Source organism: Oryx dammah, unplaced genomic scaffold (genome assembly GCF_014754425.2).
Source record: "Oryx dammah isolate SB20612 unplaced genomic scaffold, SCBI_Odam_1.1 HiC_scaffold_3, whole genome shotgun sequence".
Taxonomy (NCBI): Eukaryota; Metazoa; Chordata; class Mammalia; order Artiodactyla; family Bovidae; genus Oryx; species Oryx dammah.
In genome coordinates, this window is record NW_024070187.1 from 96,551,174 (window position 1) to 96,577,165 (window position 25,992).

At 37.9% G+C, this 25,992-nt stretch overlaps 1 protein-coding gene across 20 annotated transcripts in view; it reads right to left on the minus strand.

The window, feature by feature from the left end:
* SEC31A (SEC31 homolog A, COPII coat complex component) overlaps window positions 1-25,992 on the minus strand; it is a 72,008-nt gene that overhangs the window by 17,205 nt on the left and 28,811 nt on the right. For 7 of the 20 annotated variants that reach the window (XM_040237211.1, XM_040237212.1, XM_040237207.1 and 4 more), the window contains 15 exons: window positions 24,263-24,362; window positions 22,576-22,737; window positions 22,228-22,380; window positions 17,891-18,127; window positions 16,907-16,981; window positions 15,456-15,494; window positions 15,019-15,096; window positions 12,101-12,176; window positions 11,485-11,663; window positions 10,255-10,381; window positions 9,211-9,356; window positions 7,802-7,975; window positions 5,591-5,767; window positions 2,373-2,499; window positions 385-726 (listed from right to left, as the gene is read on the minus strand). In XM_040237211.1, the coding sequence (XP_040093145.1) occupies window positions 385-726; window positions 2,373-2,499; window positions 5,591-5,767; window positions 7,802-7,975; window positions 9,211-9,356; window positions 10,255-10,381; window positions 11,485-11,663; window positions 12,101-12,176; window positions 15,019-15,096; window positions 15,456-15,494; window positions 16,907-16,981; window positions 17,891-18,127; window positions 22,228-22,380; window positions 22,576-22,737; window positions 24,263-24,362 (2,192 nt within the window). The remainder of the gene's footprint in view (window positions 1-384; window positions 727-2,372; window positions 2,500-5,590; window positions 5,768-7,801; window positions 7,976-9,210; window positions 9,357-10,254; window positions 10,382-11,484; window positions 11,664-12,100; window positions 12,177-15,018; window positions 15,097-15,455; window positions 15,495-16,906; window positions 16,982-17,890; window positions 18,128-22,227; window positions 22,381-22,575; window positions 22,738-24,262; window positions 24,363-25,992) is intronic. The other 13 variants (XM_040237216.1, XM_040237227.1, XM_040237217.1 and 10 more) reach the window with 8 other exon arrangements.

The following is a 25,992-nucleotide window of genomic DNA, read 5'->3' on the forward strand; positions in this document are numbered from 1 at the left end:
GCACAAATAATTTTAAAAACTGAAAGTTCAGGAAGAACACAAGAGCACAGGTCTACTCTGGTAAAGAAATTAGTGTCAGTTAAATTTAGCTCCAACCAGCACGTCTCTTGCCAACTAATTTCTTACCGCTTATTTTAAATTTAAAGGCAGACTATATACTCTTTACTCTTTTAAGGCACTCAAGCTTTCCCTGCTTAGCAACTAAAGTTTATTATGGGAAAATCACATTTTGAGAAACAGTTATAGACTCTGTTGCAAAATTCAATCAATACCTCACGTTAGCCAGTTTACAGTTAGAAATAAATAATCCCCCTCCATCCACCCATGTGATCATGAAATAACAAAGTTGGGGGGAGCCAAACCAAACCCCTTTCAAGCGCAGACCTGTTCTTTGGGATGCAGGCAGCTCACTGGCAGCAGGCAGTGTACCTGTTGTTCCAGGAGGCAGTGCATAAGCTGAAGATGCTGGTGGAGCTCCTGGCCCGCCATGCTGGAAGGAAGCTCCAGAGGAAGGGGGAGGAGGGAAAGAGGCGGCAGGGCTGGAGGTAGGTGGAGAGGCCTGGTGCTGTGCTGGGTACAGCTGGGACTGCCCAGAGTAGGAAGAAGCAGAAGGAATGTAAGGGGTGTTAGGGTAAGCGTTTGAGGTGGAAGGAGCAACAGGCTGCTGAGGTCGATACATTGCTGACCCCCCTGTTCCGAAGGAATACTGCTGGGCGGGTTGATAAGCTACACCAAGGAGAAGAAACAGAAATTTTAATTAGTGACAAATTTAATCAGACAGCAATGGAAAATCCAAGTGAACTCACTCTGTGGCAATTTTCAATTCTCCTAGTAACAGTACGTTACAACCAAACATTACCCACTTAAAATAATGTCATGCTTTTGATAGTCCAGCTGCTCTAACTATATCAAAAGTCACTGGACCCAATATTTGAACCTTGCTGTTTCCAGATTGCTGCTGGCTATGATAATCAAAGGACTGACCCTTTTTCTGGGACTTCTATTCCTGTGAAAAGACTGCAGTGACATGTACTAGCCACCAGATGGAGCCATGCAGGAATGATCCTAAGCACACTCCTGTTTACTGTGAAAGTTAAGGAACCTTGGTGGCCACTCAAGATCACTCCCACCATAACTGCAGGGTGAGCGTGACTGCTGTGAACCAGATACCTTCGCCAACATCTAGTAAAATCATAAGCTACTCACACTCCGGGCTTGAGCACAGTTCCAGATTAACAGGCAACGCTCTATGATCCCTGACAACTGTATTTCTTACAGTATACAAAGTTGGTTAGTAAGGAATCAGGCAGTCAACTAATGTTTTAATACAAAGACTGGAACTCAAGACACCATTACCCTTTTGAGGGACCAGGCCCAGAATGTGAACCTCCACAGAGGGAATCTAACAGAACTCTGCTCAGCCTACTCTGAAGAGAGCACTTTCACACTGAGCACTGAGTGAAAAGCTGTATCAAATCTGTATTCATGTTAAGTAGGAACACACATCTTATTAGCACAGAACAGGCTCATTAGGATCCGTTTTTGCTAGGCAATATGTTCGTGTTTCATAGCAGTTGGTCATATGATTTTCTCCTTTTGAGATTTTCATTTTTGTTTAAATTTTAAAATAGTGATGATGTTTTCCCTTCCAAGTATAAAGTTTCTTAAAAAAAAAAAAAAAAGAAAGCCAATGAAGAAACATCATTCTTATACATTTGTAGAAATTCATAGAACATGCAAGGCCAAAAGGTGAACTACTGAAGTAAACTACACCGGGCACTAACGATGTGTCAGCGGAGGCTCACTGACTGTAACAGCGCGCCACCGCGGTGCAGGATATCTGGGTGGGGGAGGTTGTGCACCGAGGCAGGAGGCATACTGAAACTTCCTGGACTTTCCACTCAGTTTTGCTGTGAATCTACAACTGCTCTAAAATATGGTCTATCCCTTAAAAAAAAAAATAAATGGGAGGTAACCACAAGAAACATCCCTCGGAGCCATTTTTCCAAAAGCGGTTTGCATCATCTTGACTAAAGGAAAAGTATATGTCACCAAGTAATTTCCAAAATTCTATTTTTTATGCCAAAATCATGGAACGACTGACTCTCTAGCAGGCTCAGGAATGAGGCGGGTGTGGGGGTACCCACTGTTCTGAACGCAGTGACATGGGCGCTGTTTCCCAGCACGTTGGTTCAGAACGCATCTCAGAGAAACCAAGTTTCTCCACATCAAGGACTCAAGTCCTACACTGAATGGCTCTTTCTTCACTTGTTAAAACTGGTTTGATCATGGCTTTGGAACTCCAAGGTAAACAGTCACTACTCTGGAGAAGACATGCTGCTGTGACAGGACTTCGGGGTCACACTACTTACGCTGTGGCTGTGGATAAGATGGTACCTGGGTGTGCATGTGACCTGGAGAGGTGGGAAGCTGAGCGGCGGCAACATTTGGACTAACATTTCCATGCATTACGAAGCCTGGAGGTGGAGGATTTTCTCCCTAGGCAATGAGAATACGGTAAAAAGGAGGATTACCTTCGGAACCAAGAATCTTACCAGACGGATTTATAATCTCTAAAATGAAATTTAAAAAAATCTTATGTAAAAAAAAGTTACATTCTATGCATACTGATGTTTTCTGAGCAACACATTCTATGTGATTTAAAGATTAGACAGGTCCAAAGTAATAACAGTGATGAATGGCAAGAGATGCTAACAGCCTCATCAAATAGTATCGATCATATTTATAAAAAGTCATTAGGATTTTCCATCTCTACTAAATTCCATCCGTATCTAATGCTTTGGGAAGTAACTGTACATGCCACAGGGGAATTTTTTTTTCTTCTTCTTTGCAATGCTAAAAACGGGGGAAAAAAGAAAAGAAGAAGAAAAGGAAAGGGAAAAAATCTTCAGTGAAATTAGATTTAAACCATTGATAGAACCCTGGTTGATGTTTTTCTAGTTCGAGTTGTGCTAAAAAAAAAAAAAAACAAAAAAACACAAAAAACCTGTTTCTTGCCTCCCAAAAGCACTAAAATGCAATAAGCAGACAAACAGATGGGGGTGGGAAACTCAAGGGAGGTGGGTAGAAGATACATAACTACATACATATTCAGGTGAGCAGAACTCTGCTCAAAAAGGGATAATGAAGGATATACCTGTGTGTCAGAGGGAGAGGCTGCAGGTAGATGGCTGGGAAGGGCGGTAGGAGTTTTGTTACTCCAGGTAGTGACAGTGGGGGCAATTCTAACCTGAATTGAACAAAGAAACACCAATCACAGAACATAAAAAAATGAAAATGTTAAAAGAAGAAAAAAAAATCCCCGAAGGCACTAACAGCCAGATGCAAAGCAAGAAAGAGCAGTGAGGCAGCAGCACACTCTAGCCAGGCAACTGGTTTCAGGGTAGCTGGGATTCCAAAAGAAAACAAAGTCTGAAGAGGACAGGCAGAGGGAGACAGCAGAAAAATCAATACGAACACGAAATCAAAGCACAGAGAACAATGCCATTCAAGTGTCAGGAGTAAGTGGGGAAAGGAACGTTCTGTAAGTAGGCAAAGAAAGAAGACATTCCGGGGGGTTGGGGGTGGGCAGTTATTGAGAAAAAAAGTGATTTTTGAAGCAGTAATTGTATTCATGCTATGATTATATCTGTGGACATATTGCTGCTATATGCTTCCCTTTTCAGGACTTCATTAGAGCTACAAAAATCATGTTAGTTCTGTATGAGGCTTAGAGTCATACAATCAGAGAATATTAAAGATCATCTCATCTAATCCCCACCATTTACCATGGAGAAAAAAACAAGGCCCAGGGAAATGAAGGGGCTGGCTGAGGTCCAGACAATTTGGGGTGATGGAGCTAGGGCTGATTCCACATCTCATGACTCCCAGCCAGTGTTCGCTACACTGCACCCTGCCACTTATACCCTGGAGTCCAGAGGCTTTCAAAATCAATTTTTAAAGCCATCAAAATAATTTTTGTCAAGTAAATCTTTGTAGGAACTCAATCATATCAACAATTAATAGCCAAGATGTGCTGGTCGTAGTCAGAACTCCTGATCCGGCTTCCCTTTCATCCTTTTACTCCTGCTTGTAAGCCTGCCTTTAAAACCACAAGCCACTGCCCTCATTCAGCACACCATAAGCTTTAATCAAGAAAAACTACTCTTAGTTTATGATTGAACTTGTTTTCCTTTTCTTAAAGTAGCAGACCACTAGGTCAAAGTATAACAAATGTCTTTTAAGGTTTCCATATTTTCCCTGAAAGACAGATAAACTCAAGGACTCAGGGAGTAAAATTGTATTCTCCCAAAGAAGAGAATGCCTTACTTTGGTGTCCTGAGAGGTCAAACTCAAGGTGCTGAGCTGAGGAGTTCTAATCCTGTTAACTACTACCTAGCTGACAAATTCATGTCTTAAAATCCTGATTAGTGACTGGCTTCTCCACCACCTCTCAGCTTCCCAGCCATCACCTGACGTGCCCTCCCTATGTTACAGGCTTTCTAAGACTAGCAGTGAGAGTGGGGAATTTATTGTTTTGCCTACCAATACACCCTCAACAGGGAGAATACAGGCAGGCTCTTAGATTTGTATTTGTCAAATGAATCAAAAAAAATCAAAGCAGAGTAGTATAGATAGTTATAATTATATTCAAATGTAACCAATCTTGATTAAGTACCAAGCAAAAGCATAACTGACAAAAAAGCATGAATCTTTTTCAGTTTTTACAGTTTTATGCTTACTTTTGCTACAACAAAATGTAAAAATGACTCCATCAATTCTACTAGCAATCTGTTATTTTAAAATGGGCAGAGTACTTGCTAACTTTGTTATAAAATCAAGACTATTTATTACTTATGAAAATAAATTTTATTTAAGAACATGAAGGTTATCTGGCCTGGAAATACAAGTTTCTATATGGAATAGCAAAAGACAGTAAGAGGCCCCATTTTATACCACTAACCATTTGCTAATTTTTATTTAAGAAATAAATGAGTTAATTAATAAACACTTCGCACTGCCCATGACCTACAACTTCACAAACCTTTGGTCATTCGCTTTTCTCTTTACAAGTTGTTAAAAAAGAACAACTTGGATTCTGCATACTCTATTGTGCTGATACAGAAGACACAGAACACCCACACTAGTGACTCAGAAAATATACCTTAAAAAAAGACTATTTTCTAAAAATGTTTAAAAAAAAAAGTAACCAAGTCACCCACAAAATTGTTCCCACTTTACTTATAGTTTGTTAGATGAATCAAATTGTAAAAATTTCAGATTTACTTATAGTTTATTAGATGAATCAAACTGTAAAAATTTCAGACGTACATGTGCCATATGTTTGAGTGGAGAAATAAAAAATCTCCTTAGCTTAAATTAATTATATCTAATTTATCAATTATTTGACTAGATTAGAGGGATAATTTTTAAAAATGGATCATAAATGCTACTTTCAAGGATAGAAAAACTATAACCATTAAAACAGTATGTTGTCTATAGTTTCATCACAGGCCTTTTCCCCAACAAATTAAAATCACCAACGTGATATACATAAACATTCCTACTTAGTCTGGACCATATCACTCACATGGGGATAATATTGTTGAGCTGGAACTCTTGGCATCTGTGCGTGGCCAGCAACAGGTCCAGGCCTGCTCTTGGGCACTTGATGCCTCTCATAAGGAATTCTGGGTGATTCCTGTTGTCCTGGTATAGGATCTCCTTGTGCTCTACAAAGTCTGTCTCGAAGCTGCACAATATTTGGCTATAAGAAGCAATGGAAGAAAGCCAAGCAAATTATTAAAGAGTTCACCCAACTATACATGACATATTGATCTTAAAGTAGGCATGAACGTCCATATGATTTTTGTTCATATGCTGTGTATTACACCACAGGCTCTGGCACATCAGGGTTTGACATCACGGTTTCCAATATTCAAGACTGGCACCAAAGGTCCATCATACACAGTGTAACCTGTCATGTAACTGAGGGAGGCATTTGAGTCATGCCCGCCACATGGCAGTATGCAAGACTGATGTCACTCATCATTGCCACTCATGTGTTGTCTTCTTGTAGTGACAGATGAGTAATGCTCACAAACCACAAAAGCACAAAAGTTGAAAAAAATACAACTTTGTTTCTCTGTAGGGAAAAAAAGGTTCCAAAAGAGAATCAACTACTAAAGACAGTCATGGAAAAAAATGGTGATCTACAAAAGAGATGAAAATTAATTAAAAGAGAGGTGCTTGAAATAAATTAAGAGTCAGATGTTAAATTCAGGGCAGCTCACATGGATCTACAATCGATCTAGAGTAAGTATGAGCTGACCATATACATATGTTAAAGGTTTCAGCAACACTTCATGTTAGTATCTATAAAAATTATACATTTCTATAAATTCATTAAAAGTTTAAAGATATCACTTAAACTCTGTGGGTATACTTAGGTAGTCTTTTATGGAGAACTATACCATAATGATGTTACAAAGTCTCAGAAAATATTCTCCAGAATATACTTAGGGTATACTGATACATATAGTAGGAAATAATGTCAAAATTGAAAGCTCTTTAAAAGTCCAAAGAAAAGCATGAAGAATAATGTATAGAAAATGTATGTGACTATAAACAGTTTTAAAAATGAAGAGTTTAATTCTCAGGCTAGAAGACCTAAAGGTCTTAAGAGAAAGTTAGTTTTAAGATTAAGGGTCTTAGACCTCAATATAATAATGAGACTCTATTAAGCAGAAAATCCTATAAAACTATTAAACCAAAGTCATTATAAAGACTTTGTTTCCACTCCACTTAATGTTCTCATTAACAATTAAGAAAGATGTGAGCTGGATCCTACATGTGAGTGGATACAAAACCAACTAGTGTCCTACCTCCACCATCCCGGGACACAGGTATAAGTATTTTTACCTAATGAAATGTACTGATATGCCCTAGAAGACAAAATACTGAAAACTGAGAAAGTTGTCAAAAACTGAATGAAGTTTAAAATAAAAAGATCAGAAATAAGAAAAGGCTCAAAATTAAGCTCTAGCAGATACACAATGCAGAGTCACTTGTGAGTCTGGAAACTCCTTGCAGGGAAAGGATTTTGGCAATCTTAATCATCACTACATATTCAGTCACTTGCTGAACTGAAATGAACAATATGAAATGAATAACTGAAATGAACACATATGAACAAGGCTGAGTTATTTCACACCAAATAAGGAGACTGAATTATGTGTGTAATGTAGTGTTCTCTGCCTTGGATACTTTAAAAATATACTCGCCTACAGACAGCACCAGACTGAAACAGCGTGTAGAGTGAACGAATACATTATTACCTGGACTTTAAAAATAAACTCGCCTACAGACAGCACCAGACTGAAACAGCGTATAGAGTGAACGAATACATTATTACCTAGAGTGTCATTTGTGGGGATTTTAAAATCACAACCCCAGTTTGGTTAAGTATTAACCTTTATAGCTTCTCAACACTGAAGACACCTAACAAAGAATCTTATGCACAGAATTAGTGTTTGGCTTAAAAAATAAAAAACTGGTTCTTTTCCTACTCATTTTCCTCAAATACTATGCCCTTCAGTACAAAGGGAAAAAGACTATATCTCTGACATAGCCTGTGTACACCTAAAATTAACCTTGAGGATGCGTCACTAATATTCACCAATAGTTAAGTGATAGACACTCAACTGCTCCAACTAGTACATTTATGTTTAATGCTGTGTGCTATCTACTGAACTCACCTTACTCATTCAGTAAAAGAAGAAAAATGGCCAGTTCTAATTACCTGGTTGGTGTTTTCAGGAAGAAAGGCCAAGGCTGCAGCAATGCTGCCCTGGGCTGCCAGCAAGCTGGCATACTGACTCATCTTCTCAGCCAGAAGAGCCCCTACAGTGTCAGGGTCCATGGCCTGGGTGAGCTGTACAGCTTTTCGCAGGATGACAACTTTCTCAATCAGATCCTGAGTGAGAAAAAGAAAGGGGAGTGAAGGAGAACTGGACAACGAGACCAAGATGTATACTGAGGGGAAGCAGGAAAAGATAAGGGGTTACGAAGAGCTCCAAAGCCTACCAAAAGCAAAGTGTTCATTATCACCAACATTTTAAAGCTCTAGAAGAGTGGACCATCATTTAGGTAACTAGAAAAGCAAGGAGGAAGAAGGTCTTCTACACATGGTTAAAGCACAGGTTACCATCTTCTCCTAAACATCCTTAACTGCCAGATACTCGTTTTGTGAGTTAAAACAGCCAAGTATCCAAAGTGAAAAAGACAGGCACATGTCCGAAGGCAGAAACTGGGTCCCAGGAGGTAGAAGAGAAAATATTATCCCATAAAAATAGTAGTACGATGAGGTGACCTCCAAACGGGCTTAGTATTTCAAACCCAAAGTTTCTCATATTGCTCTCCGATACCCATTTCAGCAGGGAGAGCTATGCATCAGGTATAAGGTACAAGAATATCCCAACTGCCCTTCATAAGTACACCAATCCAACCTTGAATTGTGGGGAAAAAAGCGTCTTCTCTCAGAAGCACTTACAAGGAAAAACCTTGATTCCTACAAGACTTTTGGTTTCAGCAGTGATCTTTAAAGCCACAAGCCTACTGAGAAAATCTGTGCTAAGAGAAAACACACAGACTGAGATTTCTTGAGACTCTGATGACTAAATGCTTGGGGGGGGGGGGAATCTAAATATACACAGTACTCAGCACCTGACCACAGTCCCCAGATTTCTTTACTTTCTCTCTTGCCGTGTAACAGTGCTACACGGGATTCCATTGGTCTCTTACACTAATTTCTCCTGAACCGTGAAGACTGTCTGCTGGTATGGAGGACTCCTCCCACTCCTGCCCCCACTGGGTTTCCTGGCCCAAGGCAAACAGGATCCCTGGAGGCAGAGGAGGAGCATGAGGAAAAGAGGGAAACTGGCTGGCCCCATGCTCCTGCCACTTACTTTCCTCACTATCATATTCCAATTTTGTCCTCATAAACAGCTGCATTCCCAGTTCACTATGCCATCATCTCAAAGGTTGCCTTTCCAAATATAGCAGTAAATACACATAATTACCCAGCCAAAGAACTAAAGCGTAATTAAATAGGGTGAAAGCAATGAACACCTGGAACAAATCAGTCTCTAGAATATAAGGAGGGTGAAAGACAGCACTAGAGGAAGCACCTTTTGTTTCAAAGATACTAACCTGGAGGGACAAAGGACTGCTACCATCTTGAGCTTTAGTCCAGCAGGCAACTAGTTTCTCCACATTCCCTGCACAAATGTAGCAGAGACAGGCCTGAGTCTGCAGGAGGCTATCACCTTCACTTTCAAGTCTGGTTCCCAGAAGATCTGTAGAGGAAAACAAATAAGTTTATACATAACGCCCTCTGTGTATGAGGTCATGAGCTGCCCAGTAATATTTTCAGAGATATGGATCAAACTTTATAACCATTGTAGCAGGCAGAAATAAAGTCACCGTCATGTAAATATTCAGTAAATACTAAGTGGTGTGACAAATTATATACAATTTCATAAGATTCTATACCTAGCCATAGAATAAATCTCTCCTCATCACATTAGAAAAAATTAAAAGTGGGAACGATATTTGAACAGAAAAATCCTAATGAACATTTAACTGCATTTTATCTTGTCCAGATGCTTTTGTAAGCAGTGGACTAAAATATGGCATATTTGGCGTAAATATCAGTAAGTAGGACTATGCTGAATTATTTATAATAATAAAGTTAATACCTTATAATTTTTCTATTCTCATAATACTTTCAAGGTTATTCGTTTTTATACCAGCAGCCTAAAGCTTCTGTTCTTGCATATAATAGACATTATGTCTGAGTTATGAGAGTTTAGTCATGGCCTTTAACAGTAATTTCTACTTATTTTATCAAGCTAACACTTATTAACAGAGGGCTGATTATGTGCCATTTTACATATGAATAGACTAAGGCTTAGAAATGAATTTTTCCTAGTTCATACAGTTAGTAAGTAGCAAATGCAAGAGTCTCAGTTTGGTCTGTGTGAAATCAAAATCATTAAACAATATTTTAAAAAACGACTAGAAGTTATGGAGAAACAACGCAGTCAATACTTCTGAGAAAAGCATTCAAATGAGAACTTCATTTGCTTATTCTGTGATTAGTACTAGGTTTACAAAACTTCTAAATAAAACCTGTCACTAATTTTACTTACAATGTATCATGCCATGTATGTCATATAAAATTCATTTTCTTACCACAAAGGGCGGAAAATTCATCTGCTTTAGCATAAGTCAACACTGCAGCTAATGCCTCTCTCCAATTTTTAAGATCACAAGACTCAACAATCTCTTTCCAGTTCTTCATCACTACTGCCATGATTAGCTTGGGGAAGGAAAACCAAGGGACAATTAAAAGCCTTTGGTATACTAATAAAAATTAACTCTGGCTAATCAATCACATCTTTCAAACTACTGTTGACAGTATTTCATGCAAAAAAAAGGAGCAGCAAAGTACATCCTTAAGCCAACTGACATTAAAAAAAAAAAGCCATATAATTTTCTCTCATAAAAAAAAATCACAGTAGCCTATTTTACAAAAGGCTGAGAAGGAAAACTATATATGGTGTTAAAAAACATTCCTGGCCAAGAAAGTACTAGGGGCAAATTCCTGGGAGAGAAAAGGATTAGGCTGTGTGAGGAACTGAAAGGCAGCCAGTGGGGCAGAAAGTGGATGGGGCGGGACCGACACGACACAAGCCTGGAGACAGATGGCAACCCAGGCTGGTGGGACTGAGCGCTGAGGCAACTTTCATGGGAAGAAATCGAATATCGTCGAGCAGGGGGCTTAAAAATCTATAGACCCTCTGCACCAGAAATTCCTTTCTGAGGACCTCAGTCTCATTAAACAATTAGAAATTTGTACAAATCTTTCAGGCACAATAAGGATGTTTACCACTGTCTTAACTATATTAGGAAAATATAAGAAATTGTTAAACATCTTAAAATAAGAGAAATGATATAGCCCTCCTATAGAACATTACAGGGCAATTAAAATTTTTTGTAAGAAGCTTCAATGATATGGGAAAATGATTACAATGTAAGTGACAATGTCTATAAGTAAAACACACATATTACTTCCAGAATCTTGATTCTGTTTTTAAAAATTCTACAAACGAGCAAAGAGGTATACAAAAGGTTATGTACCAATCTGACTGAAGAATCAGGAAGGATTAAAATGTTTAACATTTTCTACGTTCTAATCTTTCTACAGTAAAAATATGAAAAGCATTTTAATTTAAAAAATTATATATGTAAATGACAAAAACCTGGGACAATCATGCTAACCTGTTAACAATAACTAATTTCTGGGTTAAAGGATTATGGGTGGTTTTTTTGTTCTTCACTGTTTTCTCCATTTTAATTATCTATAATGAGTGCTTTGCTTTTTACAAACAAATGCTATTATTTATTATTAAAATAACATACCCTGGTAATTTTGCTTTGGGATTTTGCAAAGTATTTCTTCTGGGTTCGAGCTAAGAGTTCTTGTCCACCTGCTATGGCCAATATAATGGCATCAGCCATGCGGTTATCATGTAAACAAAGGTCAACAGCACTCTCGAAGTTACCCGTTAGCAAAGCCTGAGTAATTAAGCCATCAATATCTGCAATAAAGAAATAATACACTCAAATTAATAAAAGTTTTTGTTACAAGAAAAAAAAAACTACATCTATCAATTATTAGTACACATTCAGCAGAAAACACAAAGCTGAATTCTGAATATTACTGGTAGGTTAATCTCTATCACAAACTGCTGATATCTACAGAAACATACTAAGCTGCATGTAAATAAAATCAGGTAAAATAACATATTTTTCAGATTGCTTAAATGCAATAATAAAGATCCTTTACAGTTTTTATGACATAGGTATCATCAGATCATGCCATCATTTTTAAGGTACTGATTACATGTACTAAATGATAACTGAGTTCTTCTTTTCAACCTTTAACACGTTTGACGAAATGTTTCTCGCTTAAACTCAGGGACTATTTGCTTTCAAATGGTTAAAAAATTTGATATCAAAACCAACAGATACTTACCCCCACTGATAGAGATGTTAAATGTTCCTCCAGCTGTTGGTAGAAATTCAGATTCTTGTTTTTCCTCTTTAATTTGCTAAAGAGATGGAAAGAGCAGCAACTTAGCCGGAATGGAACTACAATAATTTACCAGCAAAACAAGATTTAAATATGATTACTTATTGCCTAGATGACATGCCAAGTTATTCCAGAGAAGCTCTCAGATTCAAGTTTACACTAAGATATATGACATCCTTAAGAATTAACTCTTATCAGATAATCATAAATAAAATCCAATGTCATCAGAAATAACGTGAAACTTAAATGTACATATTCACAATGGTGGCTCAGAAGATACTGAAGCTGAAAAATCTTTTTCTTAGATATCTCAACTAAGAGTAGCCTGAGACACACAAAATATGTTTTAAATTACATTACATTTGGATCTTAAAAGCAACTTTGCTTCCATACATCTAAAAACTTCTGTCCAAGAGGTGTAATTTTAAGAGTCTTTTGGTTGTAACTGACTCAGTTGTGGAAAAAAAATAATGCTTGGCGTCCTTATATAAACGCAATGTAAACAGTTATTTATCAATATACTCAAATTCAATTAGAGATTTTGTGTTCACTTCAACTAATCATACCCGGAACTGTAGGCTAGTCTGGTAAAAATGTACACAGTTCTGTTATAAATTTCTGAAACTAGCTGTAAGATAAATTCAATATCTTCTTTCTTTAGAAGAAAAGAAATGTAATAGAGGCCTTCTGCTGGCAAATATTTTAAATGTTTTCTCTTCAATGCATAAAAGTTCAAAAGAAGACAAAAAATAATATATATCAGATTATAGAGGAACTAAAAGAAAAAACATGTCTGTTTTACGTGAGATAAAATTTTATCTTCTGTGCTCCTGTTATCTATACATTTGAATCTTAGCACCCAGTATTCAAAGTCAGGAGCATTTTTGAATTGGATAATTTTAGTGTAGCACAGAGTATAGCATCATCTGTGAATGAAGTTAAATTTAGTTAAAATTGACTATTACAGGAAAATAACCACAATCTTAATTCCTTCCCTAACAAAAGAGAAGCCTTTTAGAATTTAAAAACTGAAATAAACTTTTAAAACTTTATTCATATTGTACTGATGGGCTCAGTTGTGTCCAACTTTGTAACCCCATGGATTGTAGCCTGCCAGGCTCCTCTGTCCATTGAATTTTCCAGGCAAGAATACTGGAGTGGATTGCCATTTCCTCCTCCAGGGGATTGTCCCGACCCAGGGACTGAACTTGTGTCTCTTGCATCTCCTGTACCAGCAGGCAAATTTTTACACCACTGTACCACCTGGGAAGCACTGAGGAATAAATCAGATACAGATCTGATTATATTCACCAACAAATTTACCCAAAAAATCTTTTTTTTTCTCTTAATGATTTTTCAAATTTGCTTTCAAAAAACTAATAAACCCTTATATATGGACTTCTAAAACATACACAAAGCCAAAATATGCACCATTTATTATGTAACGTGTATCTTTAATGTCTAAACTACTATGTTTTATTTTATATAATTATAGCATCATCAGGATTAAGGAGAAGATATGACCACCTTAAACATTTTTTTCAAATATTCTGAAAGCACATATTGATGACTACTGCTTTGTTACATACATATATACCTATTAATTCATGAGTGGATTTCTAAACAATTCTCTATTTGTATAGAAATAGTAAGTCCAGCTGTATACGAATCAAAGTATCTTTCTTGAATGTATCCTACAATTCTAGGTATTCCCAAAGTTAGTACAAACTTTTAGTAAGATTTTATCCATACCCTTTATTCTTGAGTTAAATAAATGCTTGAAGATCCAATTCTGAAGAAAATATTTATAATAATCATCTTGTAATAGTCTAAATTTAAAGAGGAATTATTTTTATAACTTAGTAAAAGGCTCTAAGAAACTTTATATAGTCAAGATATCTCCATATCAAAAAGAACAATGAAAAAGTCAAACATGAGATGAGAAACAAGAACCTGTTGATTAATTTTCCAAGATGAAAGAAATATAATTAGAAAGCAAGTAAAGTAAATTATAGAATTATTTATTAGTGGTTTAAAAAACCCATAAGATTAAAAAGGAAAAAAATTAATGACACAACTCTGTGTTCAAGGACTCTTTTTTTACCTAGTTATAAAAATGGTCACTATAACTCAGGATGCATTTTCTAGTGAATCAGAACAATCAGATTATTAGTGAAATATTCTTTACTTGGGCTTCCCTGGTAGCTTAGATGGTAAAGCACCCATCTACCCACAATGCAGGAGATCAGGGTGGATTCTTTACTTGGACTCAAAATTCAAGATTAATTCAGAGGCCTATGCCCCTGATCGTGAGCCTTAAATATTAACAAGCCAAGAAAAGTACTAATGTTGCATGCAATGCAATGTGGATTTCTGAACAAAATCTTTTTTCAGTTTGCAATCCTGATATACTCACATCAGCTGTTAATTTTAAACCAGATAATCCAGAAGCTAGGTCAGAGAACTGAAGACTTTAGAGATGGTATGTGCTTAGTCACTCAGTTGTGTCCGACTCTTTGTGACCCTGTGGACTGTAGCCCGCCAGGCTCCTCTGTCCACGGGATTCTCTAAGCAAGAATACTGGAGTGGGTTGCCATGCCTTTCTCCAGGGAATCTTCCCAGCCCAGGGACTGAACCCAGGTCTCCTGCACTGCAGGTGGAGTCTTCCGTCTCAGCCATCAGGGAAGCCCTTAGAGGTGGGACTTCTGTCAAATTAGTAAACAGACTCCTATCTTAAGCATCGCTAAGAAAATATATGCCAGCTTTACGCTGGAACATGCAGCCAAGAAATTTTCCTTGTTTCACTGTGAGATAAACAAACCACATGTTTTCCCCATGTTAAAGATGAGAAAAATAAGTACCTCTCCCAAGAGCTGCTCTTCAGCAGCAGGGCTCTCCTCCCCGTCACCCTGCGCTACTTGGTCAGAGTCTTTAAGAGCCTTTGGTACACGAAACAGTGACAGACGGGGTTGAAGAATGTAGCATCAAAAGGTTATTAGGGAACAAGGAAGACAAAAGACCCAACCAACAACATTCAGAGCTAGTTTAATCACAAGAAGTTACACTGAGTAAATTTATTTGAAAAACATCATTAGAGGAAAAGCAAAGAGCCATTATTGCTAAGACCCAACCCCTTTTTCTTGCCAAATGAGAATTATTCATGTATTAAAAATATCTACAATTAGTATTTTTAAATTGTAAAGCAGTAAGACAGACAAAAATTTCCTAAACTATATTTTCTTCTTTATGACCTAGACAAAATTTTAGAAGGTAGCTATTTTTACAGGCCTTCTCTTACCACATCAGGTCCATCCACTTTGTTCAAGGCCAAAGCAATCTGAAATAAAGACAACAACTCAGCTACCAAAGGGAGTTAACTCTATTTCAAGGCATAGAGCAAATGTTCATCTACTACTCCATTCTCATTGGCAAAAATCCAAAACAGGTTCAAATCAGGGATAGCATGCTCAAGAGCAGAGTAAAATGAGTGCAGAACCAATTCTCAAGGATGCTGGTTTCAATTATGTAGATTTATTGCTCACATGTCATCTTACTCTGCTATTCAGTTGTAAAACTAACCTCAAAACAAGCAGGTATTCTTCTGTCTTAAATAACCATAAAAAAAAATTTCTTCAGATACTCACTATGGAAAGAACATTAAGAGTATTTTGACAATCTAATTTTATCTCCTCATTTTTTTGCTCTCAGGTATGCAGTAAAACTTTCATGTTAATCTCTTGCGTTATAGCATGAAGAAGTTCAGACTAACAATAAAGTTAAACACAAAAAAAATCTAAAGCAGTGAGCAAGAGACACATGGCCAGTAAGCAGGGGGGCTCTGACGTGAGCCCAAGTCACTAATCTTCCAAGTGCTCAGCACTGCCTGACAGGAGCGCACAGGATCCAACCGGCTGCACATGCGCGATAACCCTGCGATGCTATGGAAAACCTGAGTCATTTTCAAAGAATGGCAAAGGGCTAATACAGATTACACAAAGAATCCAATATATTTTCTTCAAGGTTTCCAAGGTCAGAGTGTTTTAACTGCTGTTAGGCCAACACTGTCGAATAATTATTAAACTCCTCAGAGAAGAAAACTTAAAAACTGGAATATGACCTCCCATTTTTAAAAAGCAATCTTTTTTTTAACCTTAAAATATTAAGCAAAAACAAACAAAAGAAAAAACAATTAAGCAAACCACTTGGGCTTTTTGTTTATTCAGGCTCAGTACAGTAAAACACCTTTGTTCCAAAATATTTATTAATACTAGTTACTTGTGAGCTGGACCAACTCAATACACAGTTTGGGAACTGTGAGCTGAGGGCATAAATAGCTGGGGTGGAAAACAGTACCCTAATTTTCATCATTTAAGCTGTAGACAATGCAGGGAAACAAACTTTTCCCTCTCTTTCCTCCAGAGCCACTGACTACTCATCCTTTTAAAACTCTACGTGCTATTCCCAGTGTTTGAGGCTCACTGTCTTGTTTTAAGGCCCAACTAACGCAACTCTTTAGATCAAGTTTAAAGATGGTTCTGGCAGCTTCTAAATTAGAGTATTACCGATGAAGAGTTTCGACTTTAACAACATGAATCCAAAACTCTGGTGACCAAGCATTTAATTTCTTATTAAATGTTTACTAAATGATTTGAAGTAATCTGTAAAAAACTTAAAAAAAACACAACACCTACACTACATAAATATCTCACCTGTGTGAGCACAGCCTTTAAAACTTTCCCGAAAGCTTACCTTCTTTCCTAGGTCTTCTTTTCTATATCCTAGAAGTTCAAGGTATTTTCCACGAGAATCATCCTCAAAGTTTACCTTAAAAAAAGACATTTTCTTGAAATAAAGAACTGCATCTAAAGGCCCAGTTTTTAATTAACTGCTCAAATTTCAAGTAGAATTATTCAAAATATCTAAAGTCTACTATATCAAATAGAAGCTTCACTGTAAGAGAATTTAAAGTTTTTTTTTTAAAGAATCTATTTTTTAAGAAATAGTAAGTCTACTAGTAATTAATTAGCCAAGCTGAATAAAGCTTACTTTCAAACTAATATTTGTAAAAACAAACTGAGTCATGTCCAAAGGCTACATAAATGCAAAACTCACATTATGTGAAATATTCAACGTCACATGCTAAAACTTTCTTGAAACTAATATTTACAAAACATAAAAATGAATGAAATATTATTGCATTCAAGAGCTCTTTTCTTTGCAAAACTCAGACTTGGGAAACAGACATTCCAGTGGAGGCAAAATAATCAAAAAGAAAATTCTATTTGCTATTTTACTGTCATAAACGCGACTCAGTAAACGGGATGAGAAATGCCTCTGACCTCTCCCGTCTGCACCTAGTCCCTCGTCCCCCGTTGTCTCTAACTGGACCTACTATGGAAACGAAACATGCTGTTTTTATTATACTCAGCTCTATGTTCTAATTTTAAGATAGGTCTGCTGAATGTTATGTCTCTTAAAAACACTTCAGCACTTAAAAACATCTAGCATATTATTTAAAAAGCATTTCATATTAGGCTTTTCAAAGCCAAGAAGGAACTCTTGACATAAAGTAGTATTTCACATGCTTTTCACAAGGTTTTCTTTAATTTCGTCACGAGATCCCCCAAATCACACTGCCCCTGCTGTTGCTTTGACAGGAAGACAGGTTTAGAATGCGATGAGAACAGTTAAACTTGCAGATAATGAAGGAAAGCTGCTTATCACCAACTTTACCTTCAAAAAGGACCACACGTTTTTTTCAAACTCAGTCTGAGAAGCATCGATCTTCTTCTGACAGTAACTGACGAATCCCTGTGACTGAACGACCTGCTGCAGCTGGTCCGATCGGCTGAGGAACTCCTTCTCCGTCACCACCTGACTGATGAACACGTGGTGCTGCTGCGGCTGCTGCTCAGGCCCCGGCTGAGGCTGCGTTCTGACATTCGCAAAGGTGACCAGTTTGCCTCCGAACTAGCAGGATGAGGAAACAAAATCAGCTTGAGACACAAGGACGTGGCCCCCTAACGTGCTTCTCGTAAACCTGCTAAAGGAAAGAACTGTGACCCACACGTCTCCCTCTGCATGCAATTCGCTGATGCTCTCTTCCATACTCCACCATCTGACCCCAGCCTTCAATTTTTACTTCTCTTCGTAACACTCACCTTCTAGATGCAATGTCCTAGCAGCTGCACCCTACAATTGCTCACCTACTTGCTTTTACTCCCTTCCACATACTAAATGTGACTCCTCCTCAAGGCCTGGGCAAAGGTCACCTCTGCCACCCCAGATGCCCTCAGTATATTACATTTATCTCTCCCTCTTTTGATTCAACTATTAGCCTTTGTATTTGCCTCACCTTCTACTCTAGGCTCTAAGTTTTAAAAGGGGGTGAGTATGCTGCTACAAAACAGGCCATTTGGCATAAGGATTATCTTGAGCTGACATGAGTTTGAGCAAGCTTTGTTGGTGATGGACAGGGAAGCCTGGCTCGCTGCAGTCCTTGGGGTTGCAGTCAGATACGACGTAGCAAGTGAACTGAAAGAATACTGAGAAATAGCAGGACCAAGAAAGACACAGACCTCCTCTTTTCTCTCTGAAAGTAGGAGATGAAACTCCCATGTGAGAGCTGCTCTCCTTATATCAGGAGGAAAAAACCACTCATCTCCAGAGATGGGGAGTCCAGGACAGCAGAACTCTGCACAAACAGAACTTGATAAATAGAAATCATCTCCCTCCGTCTCTCTACGTATTTTAATTACTGGTCCACAACTGCCGTTCTTTGCTCAACCTAGTCTAGAAGCACTTTCGCTGTGCCACGCCTTTGGGTCTTCATTTCTCTAGGGGGCTCCCATGTACAGGTTTGCTATCATTCTCGTTATAAGCAGGCTCAGAACTCTTCCTCTGCCGCTCACAGTCACTCCTCAGCTTCAGGTATTGATTTTTTCTTAAACCTCTTTCATTTCTTCCTTTTACATTGCTATTTTTCTGCCTAATTCTTTTCACACTGAACTGCTGTATGACTGCATGTCTACTGGTTGTCTTTTCCTCCCTCCAATCCATGCTACATACTATCAGTTCAATTGCTCAGTCGTGTCAGACTCTTTGCGACCCCATGGACTGCAGCACACCAGGCCTCCCTGTCCATCACCAACTTCTGGAGTTTACTTAAAGTCATGTCCATTGAGTTGGTGATGCCATCCAACCATCTCATCCTCTGTTGTCCCCTTCTCCTCCTGCCTTCAATCATCCCCAGCATCAGGGTCTTTTCAAATCAGTCAGTTCTTCACACCAGTGGCCAAAGTACTGGAGTTTCAGCTTCACCATCAGTCCTTCCAATGAATATTCAGGACTGATTTCCTTTAGGATGGACTGGTTGGATCTCCTTGCTGCAGGACATCACCACAGTTCAAAAGCATCAGTTCTTCAGTGCTCCGTCTTCTTTATGGTTCAACTCTCACATCCCTACATGACCACTGGAAAAACCATAGCTTTGACTAGACAGAACTTTGTTGGCAAAGTGATGTCTCTGCTTTTTAATAAACTGTCTAGTTTGGTCATAGCTTTCCTTCCAAGGAGCAAGTGTCTTTTAATCTCATGGCTACAGTCACCATCTGCAGTGATTTTGGAGCCCAGAAAAATAAAGGCTCTCACTGTTTCCCCATCTATTTGCCATGAAGTAATGGGACCAGATGCCATGATCTTAGTTTTCTTTTCAATTTTTATTTTTACTTTATTTTGCTTTACAATACTGTATTGGTTTTGCCATACACTGACATGAATCCACCACGGGTATACATGAGTTCCCAATCCTGAACCCCCTTCCCACCCCATATCATCTCTCTGGATCTTCCCCGTGCACCAACCCCAGGCATCCTGTATCGAACTGATCTTAGTTTTCTAAATGCTGAGTTTTAAGCCAACTTTTTCACTCTCCTCTTTCACTTTCATCAAGAGGCTCTCTAGTTCTTCTTCACTTTCTGCCATAAGGGTGGTGTCATCTGCCTATCTGAGGTTACTGATATTTCTCCTGGCAATCTTGATTCCAGCTTGTGCTTCCTCCAGCCCAGTGTTTCTCATGATGTACTCTGCATATAAGTTAAATAAGCAGGATGACAATATACAGCCTTCATGTACTCCTTTCCTGATTTGGAACCAGTCTGTTGTTCCATGTTCAGTTATAACTGTTGCTTCTTGACCTGTATACACATTTCTCAGGAGGCAGGTCAGGTGGTCTGGTATTCCCTTCTCTTTAAGAATTTTCCACAGTTTGTTGTGATCCACACAAAGGCTTTGGCATAGTCAATAACTCAGAAGTAGATGTTTTTCTGGAACTCTCTTGCTTTTTCAATGATCCGGTGAATGTTGGCAATTTGATCTCTGGTTCCTCTGCCTTTTCTAAATCCAAGTTGAACATCTGGAAGTTCACGGTTCACGTACTGTTGAAACCTGGCTTGGAGAATTTTGAGCATTACTTTACTAGCATGTGAGATGAGTGCAATTGTGCGGTAGTTCGAGCATTCTTTGGCATTGTCTTTCTTTGGGATTGGAATGAAAACTGACCTTTTCCAGTCCTGTGGCCTCTGCTGAGCTCTCCAAATTTGCTGGCATATTGAGTGCAGCACTTTCACAGCATCATCTTTTAGGATTTGAAATAGCTTAACTGGAATTGAATCACCTCCACTAGCTTTGTTGGTACTGATGCTTCCTAAGGCCCACTTCACTTCACACTCTAGGATGTCTGGCTCTAGGTGAGTGATCACACCATCATGATTATCTGAGTCGTGAAGATCTTTTTTGTACAGTTCTTCTGTGTATTCTTGCCACCTCTTCTTAATATCTTCTGCTTCTGTTAGGTCCATACAATTTCTGACCTTTTTTGAGCCCATCTTTGCATGAAATGTTCCCTTGGTATCTCATTTTCTTGAAGAGAGCTCTAGTCTTTCCCATTCTATTATTTTCCTCTATTTCTTTGCACTGATCACTGAGGAACGGTTTCTTATCTCTCGCTATTCTTTGGAACTCTGCATTCAAATGGGTATATCTTTCCTTTTCTCCTTTGCCTTTTGCTTCTCTTCTTTTCATAGCTGTTTGTAAAGCCTCCTCAGACAACCATTTTGCCTTTTGGCTACATACTAATCTTCCTAAATAACAGATGGTTGCTTACATCACTTGTAAATTCATTCTTGATTTAATTAATCTCTCATCCCTAGTGCTGGTCTTCTCTACCATCTGCTCTCCTGTCTCTGAATCTTCACTTTCACTTGTGACTTTCCACTTTACTTACTGAATCCTAACCATCCATCTAGTTAGTTCTCTACTTCCCAAAGTAATTAAAACTTATTATTATAAAATTATGTATGGATAAGGTTTAAAACTCAAACTGTACAGAAAAGTCTCCCTGCCCCCCAATACACACTATTTGAGACACAGACTCTATCTAGTTGACAGGTGTGTTTCCAGTGCCGAGGAGGGTGCCTGACAGAGGATGTTCACCATACATATTTATCTTTGGATGGAAAGTGAAGGTCCGTTCACTAGTACTGAAGTATTATGAAGATAATAACTAACACTCTCTTCTTCCCCACATGAGTTTGGCACCAAGGATGAGAGAGAGAATCCAAATGTCAGCTTTAGTACTGGCGTAAGTGCTACAAGGTGAGAGGCCACAGATGAGATGTGCAACCACAGTGGACCTCGTAACAACTGGAATGCAGCACCCTGCCACCCCAAAAAGAAAAGAAAAGAAGGGATGAAGGAAGCAGAGACAGAGAAGGGTGACAAGTATAATAAAGTGGGGCAGTGGGAATAGTGCAAAGGCTGCAAAACAAGGTGAATGTACTCAATGCCACTGAACTGCTATATTTTAAAATGGTTAAAATGGTCAATTTTATGTTATGCATATTTTATCACAATTTAAAAGAAAAAAAGGGAGTAGGTTCCACTCTTCCTGCGAAGTCTTTCTGAATGCTGAAAACTCACAAACACATCTCAAACTGGGCCCTCTTCCATCTGAGAGATCTTATAATACTCTGTCCTCGGTGTTTATGGACCATAGAAACAAATCCACCTACTGAGAAGGAAGCACCAACAGGCCTTCGGATCCATCTGGGTGGCTTCTTCAGAGGCAGCACGATACTATGTGGGGTCGTCTGCTGAGGAATTTGTAATGGGGGAAGAGGCTGTCCTGTGCCAAAAGGGTCAAGATTCCCAAAAGATGATGAAAGCTAAAAAATAAAGTGGGATTTTCATAACTTATACAAGACTATGTTACACGTTTTCAAGTCATACTGAATAAATTTTTTTACACAATTTTCCAAGTAATTGGTATCGCTGATCCATAAAGTCATTTTCAAAATAATTATACAGTAAGATCATTCTTTTCGTGTTGTAATTAAAAAAAGTGTAATATTTCCTATTACCTTGTCAACTTGTTTCTGCCTTAAACCATCTGCGCTCCCTCCCATGATAGAATAAACGCTGATACGCCCATCAAAGGAAGCAGCTGATAAGACAGCAGGATTTCTGGGACACCACTGAATATCAAAGCACCATTGTGTGTTGGTGGGAAGTTCATATAACACCTAGACCAAAAAAAAAGTATACAGGCGCTTTATAGCCAAAATACCTGAATCACTATGATCAACAAGTACAACTTTAATTAAACATTTACTTTTAGGAAGTGTACAGCCAGGAAAAACAACAATTTAAAAAATTTCTTTAAAATACAAGCAAAGTTCATTATGACAAAAACACAAGGTGATCAAAATTTTGACCAGATTTGGAATAAGAACATTTTAAAAACTGAGATTTTCCTATTTTTATTGAAATTGTAATAGAAGATGCATCTGAAAGATCAGAATACTGTATTAGGATCAACTTGCTGAACTCTAAAAGGGTTCTATCCAACTGACTTTGCTGGCCAAGATCCAAAGTACCATGTTTAAATCATTTGAAGATCAAATTTCAAAAACAACTCTTGGGGGGCAGTGGGGGATGGGATGAACTGGGAGACTGGGACTGACATACATACATCGCTATGCATAACAGATGACTAATTGTGAGAATCTACTGTATAGCTCAGGGAACTATACTCAATGCTCCGTAGTGACCTAACTGAGAAGAAAATTTTTAAAAAAGGGGATATATGTACACATGTAGCTAATTCACTTTGTTGTACAGCAGAAACTAACACAACGTTGTAAAGCAACTATACTCCAATAAAAATTAAAAAACAATTCTTGAGAAGGAAGAATTCACTGAGAAGACTGGCTTCTTTCTTGTCAAGTGAGAAGACACGCACACATCATTCTTATTGCTGCAGAATCAAACCAGAATTTGGCATAAACAGTTTTCTTTAGGAGCAACAGAATATAGAAAAATGATTTAAAATGGCTGATATAAATAATGTAATAACTGTTTGCTAACTTTACAATGTAATCATGTAATAATTGTTGCTAACTCAAAGTTAGTGTGATGCTGACTGATGCTCTTAGGAGCATAAGTTTTATGGGTTTAAGAAATAAGTCAAATTAGCTTAATTTGGACTTCATGTGACATTTTAAATAATGTTTTACTCTATAAGGAAACAGAATTAAGTGAAAAGGCATTTAGCCTGCTCATTTAGCTTATCCATTAAATTTCCATAAATAGAATATATGACAAATATTTCATGATAAAGTATCATATTCTTGCTGTACAGTTCAGAAGAGAGATTGAAAATCTACATCCACTGATTTCCAAAAATCAAAGAGGACCTTTAGGACCCAAACCTTGAACAGTCCTACTCTGAGGACACTGATTTCCAGAAAACACCCTAAATAAATCCAACCAATTATTTCTGAGTCTAGACAAATGCCTTATATTGTTAATGAGGGGTGGGGGTGGGGTGATTACTAGGTTCAAATACACCATTTTCAATGACTGATATTTCCAGATGAAAATAGCTGGGTTTAGATAAAGTCTCTGCTAGGTTAACATTTCATACACACCTCCATCTACTTTCACATTCTTAATCATGTACTAAAGAATTCATATAGAAATTTTCTTATTCAGCTAGAGTTAAATATTACAATCACTTCAAGTTTGAGAAATATCTCCTCCCCATACCTCTCCTGTGTTTGGGTTGGAGCACAGAATCTTAGCATCTTTCCCACAGCTCAGCAACAATTCAGGATCCGCCATGCTCCAAGCAATTGCCAAAATCCCCCTTAAAAACACAAAGATGAAATTTTTAATCTCATGAAAATGAAATCTGCAAATTATTTCTGTCTAGGCTTTGGAGAGACACACTGCTAACAGAAGTACAATTTCATATAATCTTTCTGGAATGCAATTTAGCAATGGGTACGCTCTGTGATTATTACAAAGATGCTCAATATAGAGTACAGTGTATGATGGCAAAAAAATGAAAACAAATGCCCAACAACATGGTCTACACGGGGTTTTCCTGGTGGCTCAGCAGGTAAAGAATCCACCTGCAATGTGGGGGACCTGGATGTGATCCCTGGGTTGGGAAGATCCCCTGGAGAAGGAAATGGCTACCTACTCCTGTATTCTGGCCTGGAGAATTCCATGGACTATATAGTCCATGGGGTTGCAAAGAGTTGGACACGACTGAGTGACTAACACTTTTACTTTCAAACAAAGTAACATTTTCAGTAAATGTTTTGAAAAATTCAGATTAGCATCCCCTGCAAAAATTTAAGAAATCCTGTATCCTACCATCCAGAAACAAGTATTATATAATATTAATAGTTTGTTTTTACTACATTCATGCCTCTGCTATTTAGAGATGAAAGAAAAGTCAACATTACCAGACCATGAAGAAAAATACTAGAAACTAGAATTATGTATCTTTCTTAAAACAAAAACATACAAATAGTCCTCAATTATTCTGAAAACAGTAATTCTAAAATAATTTTTTTTTCAATTTCCAAAATACAGGTAAACCTCACCATCGAGGTAGACATTACTCTTCTTTTCCCCAAAAGTTGTTTTTAATATGATGACATTTCTTACAATCTAGGTCCTCTCAGAATCAGAAAAATACGCTTTAGGAAAAGAACTCAAATTATTTAAGAATGCCTTTGCTTCCAACATTTTACTTTTTAAGCATTAAAATCTTTGTAAAAATTGTAGGATAGTGTGATGTACACCCTTATACTTCTCACCTAGATTCATCAATTTGGCCACATTTACTTTAGGTCTTTATATTTTACGCTCTCTCTCTATATATATATTGCATCTGTCAAATGCAGATTATTACATGACACCTCTACACTTCTCTCTGGTGATAAGAACCTTCTCCTATATACAATCTCATACTGAAAATGTTATTTTTATGCAATACTCTAAATAGAGAGTCCATATTCAACTTTCCCCAACTGTAGCAATGCATGTGTGTGTGCTTAAGTCACTTCAGTCTTGCTTGACTCTTTGCAACCCCTTGGACTGTAGCCCGCCAGAGTCCTCTGTCCATGGAATTCTCTAGGCAAGAATACTGGAGTAGGTTGCCATGCCCTCCTCCAGGGGATCTTCCTGACCCAGGGACTGAACCCACATCTCTTACATCTCCTCTATTGGCAGGCGGGTTCTTTACCACTAGTGCCACCCGGGAAGTCCATTTAGGAATAATGGAGTCTTACTGTCTCCTCTCTTTAGAATCCAATTATGCATGTCAAAAGTTTCAAGGCACATCAAGAATGCCTTTAGATATCAGTATCATATTTAATATCACATCTTAAAGAACATTTAAATTCTTAGCAAGTGTTAAAAAAAAAATCACTGAACTATAGAACTGGAAGGACCTTAAAGATCATATAATCCAACTGTTGCAT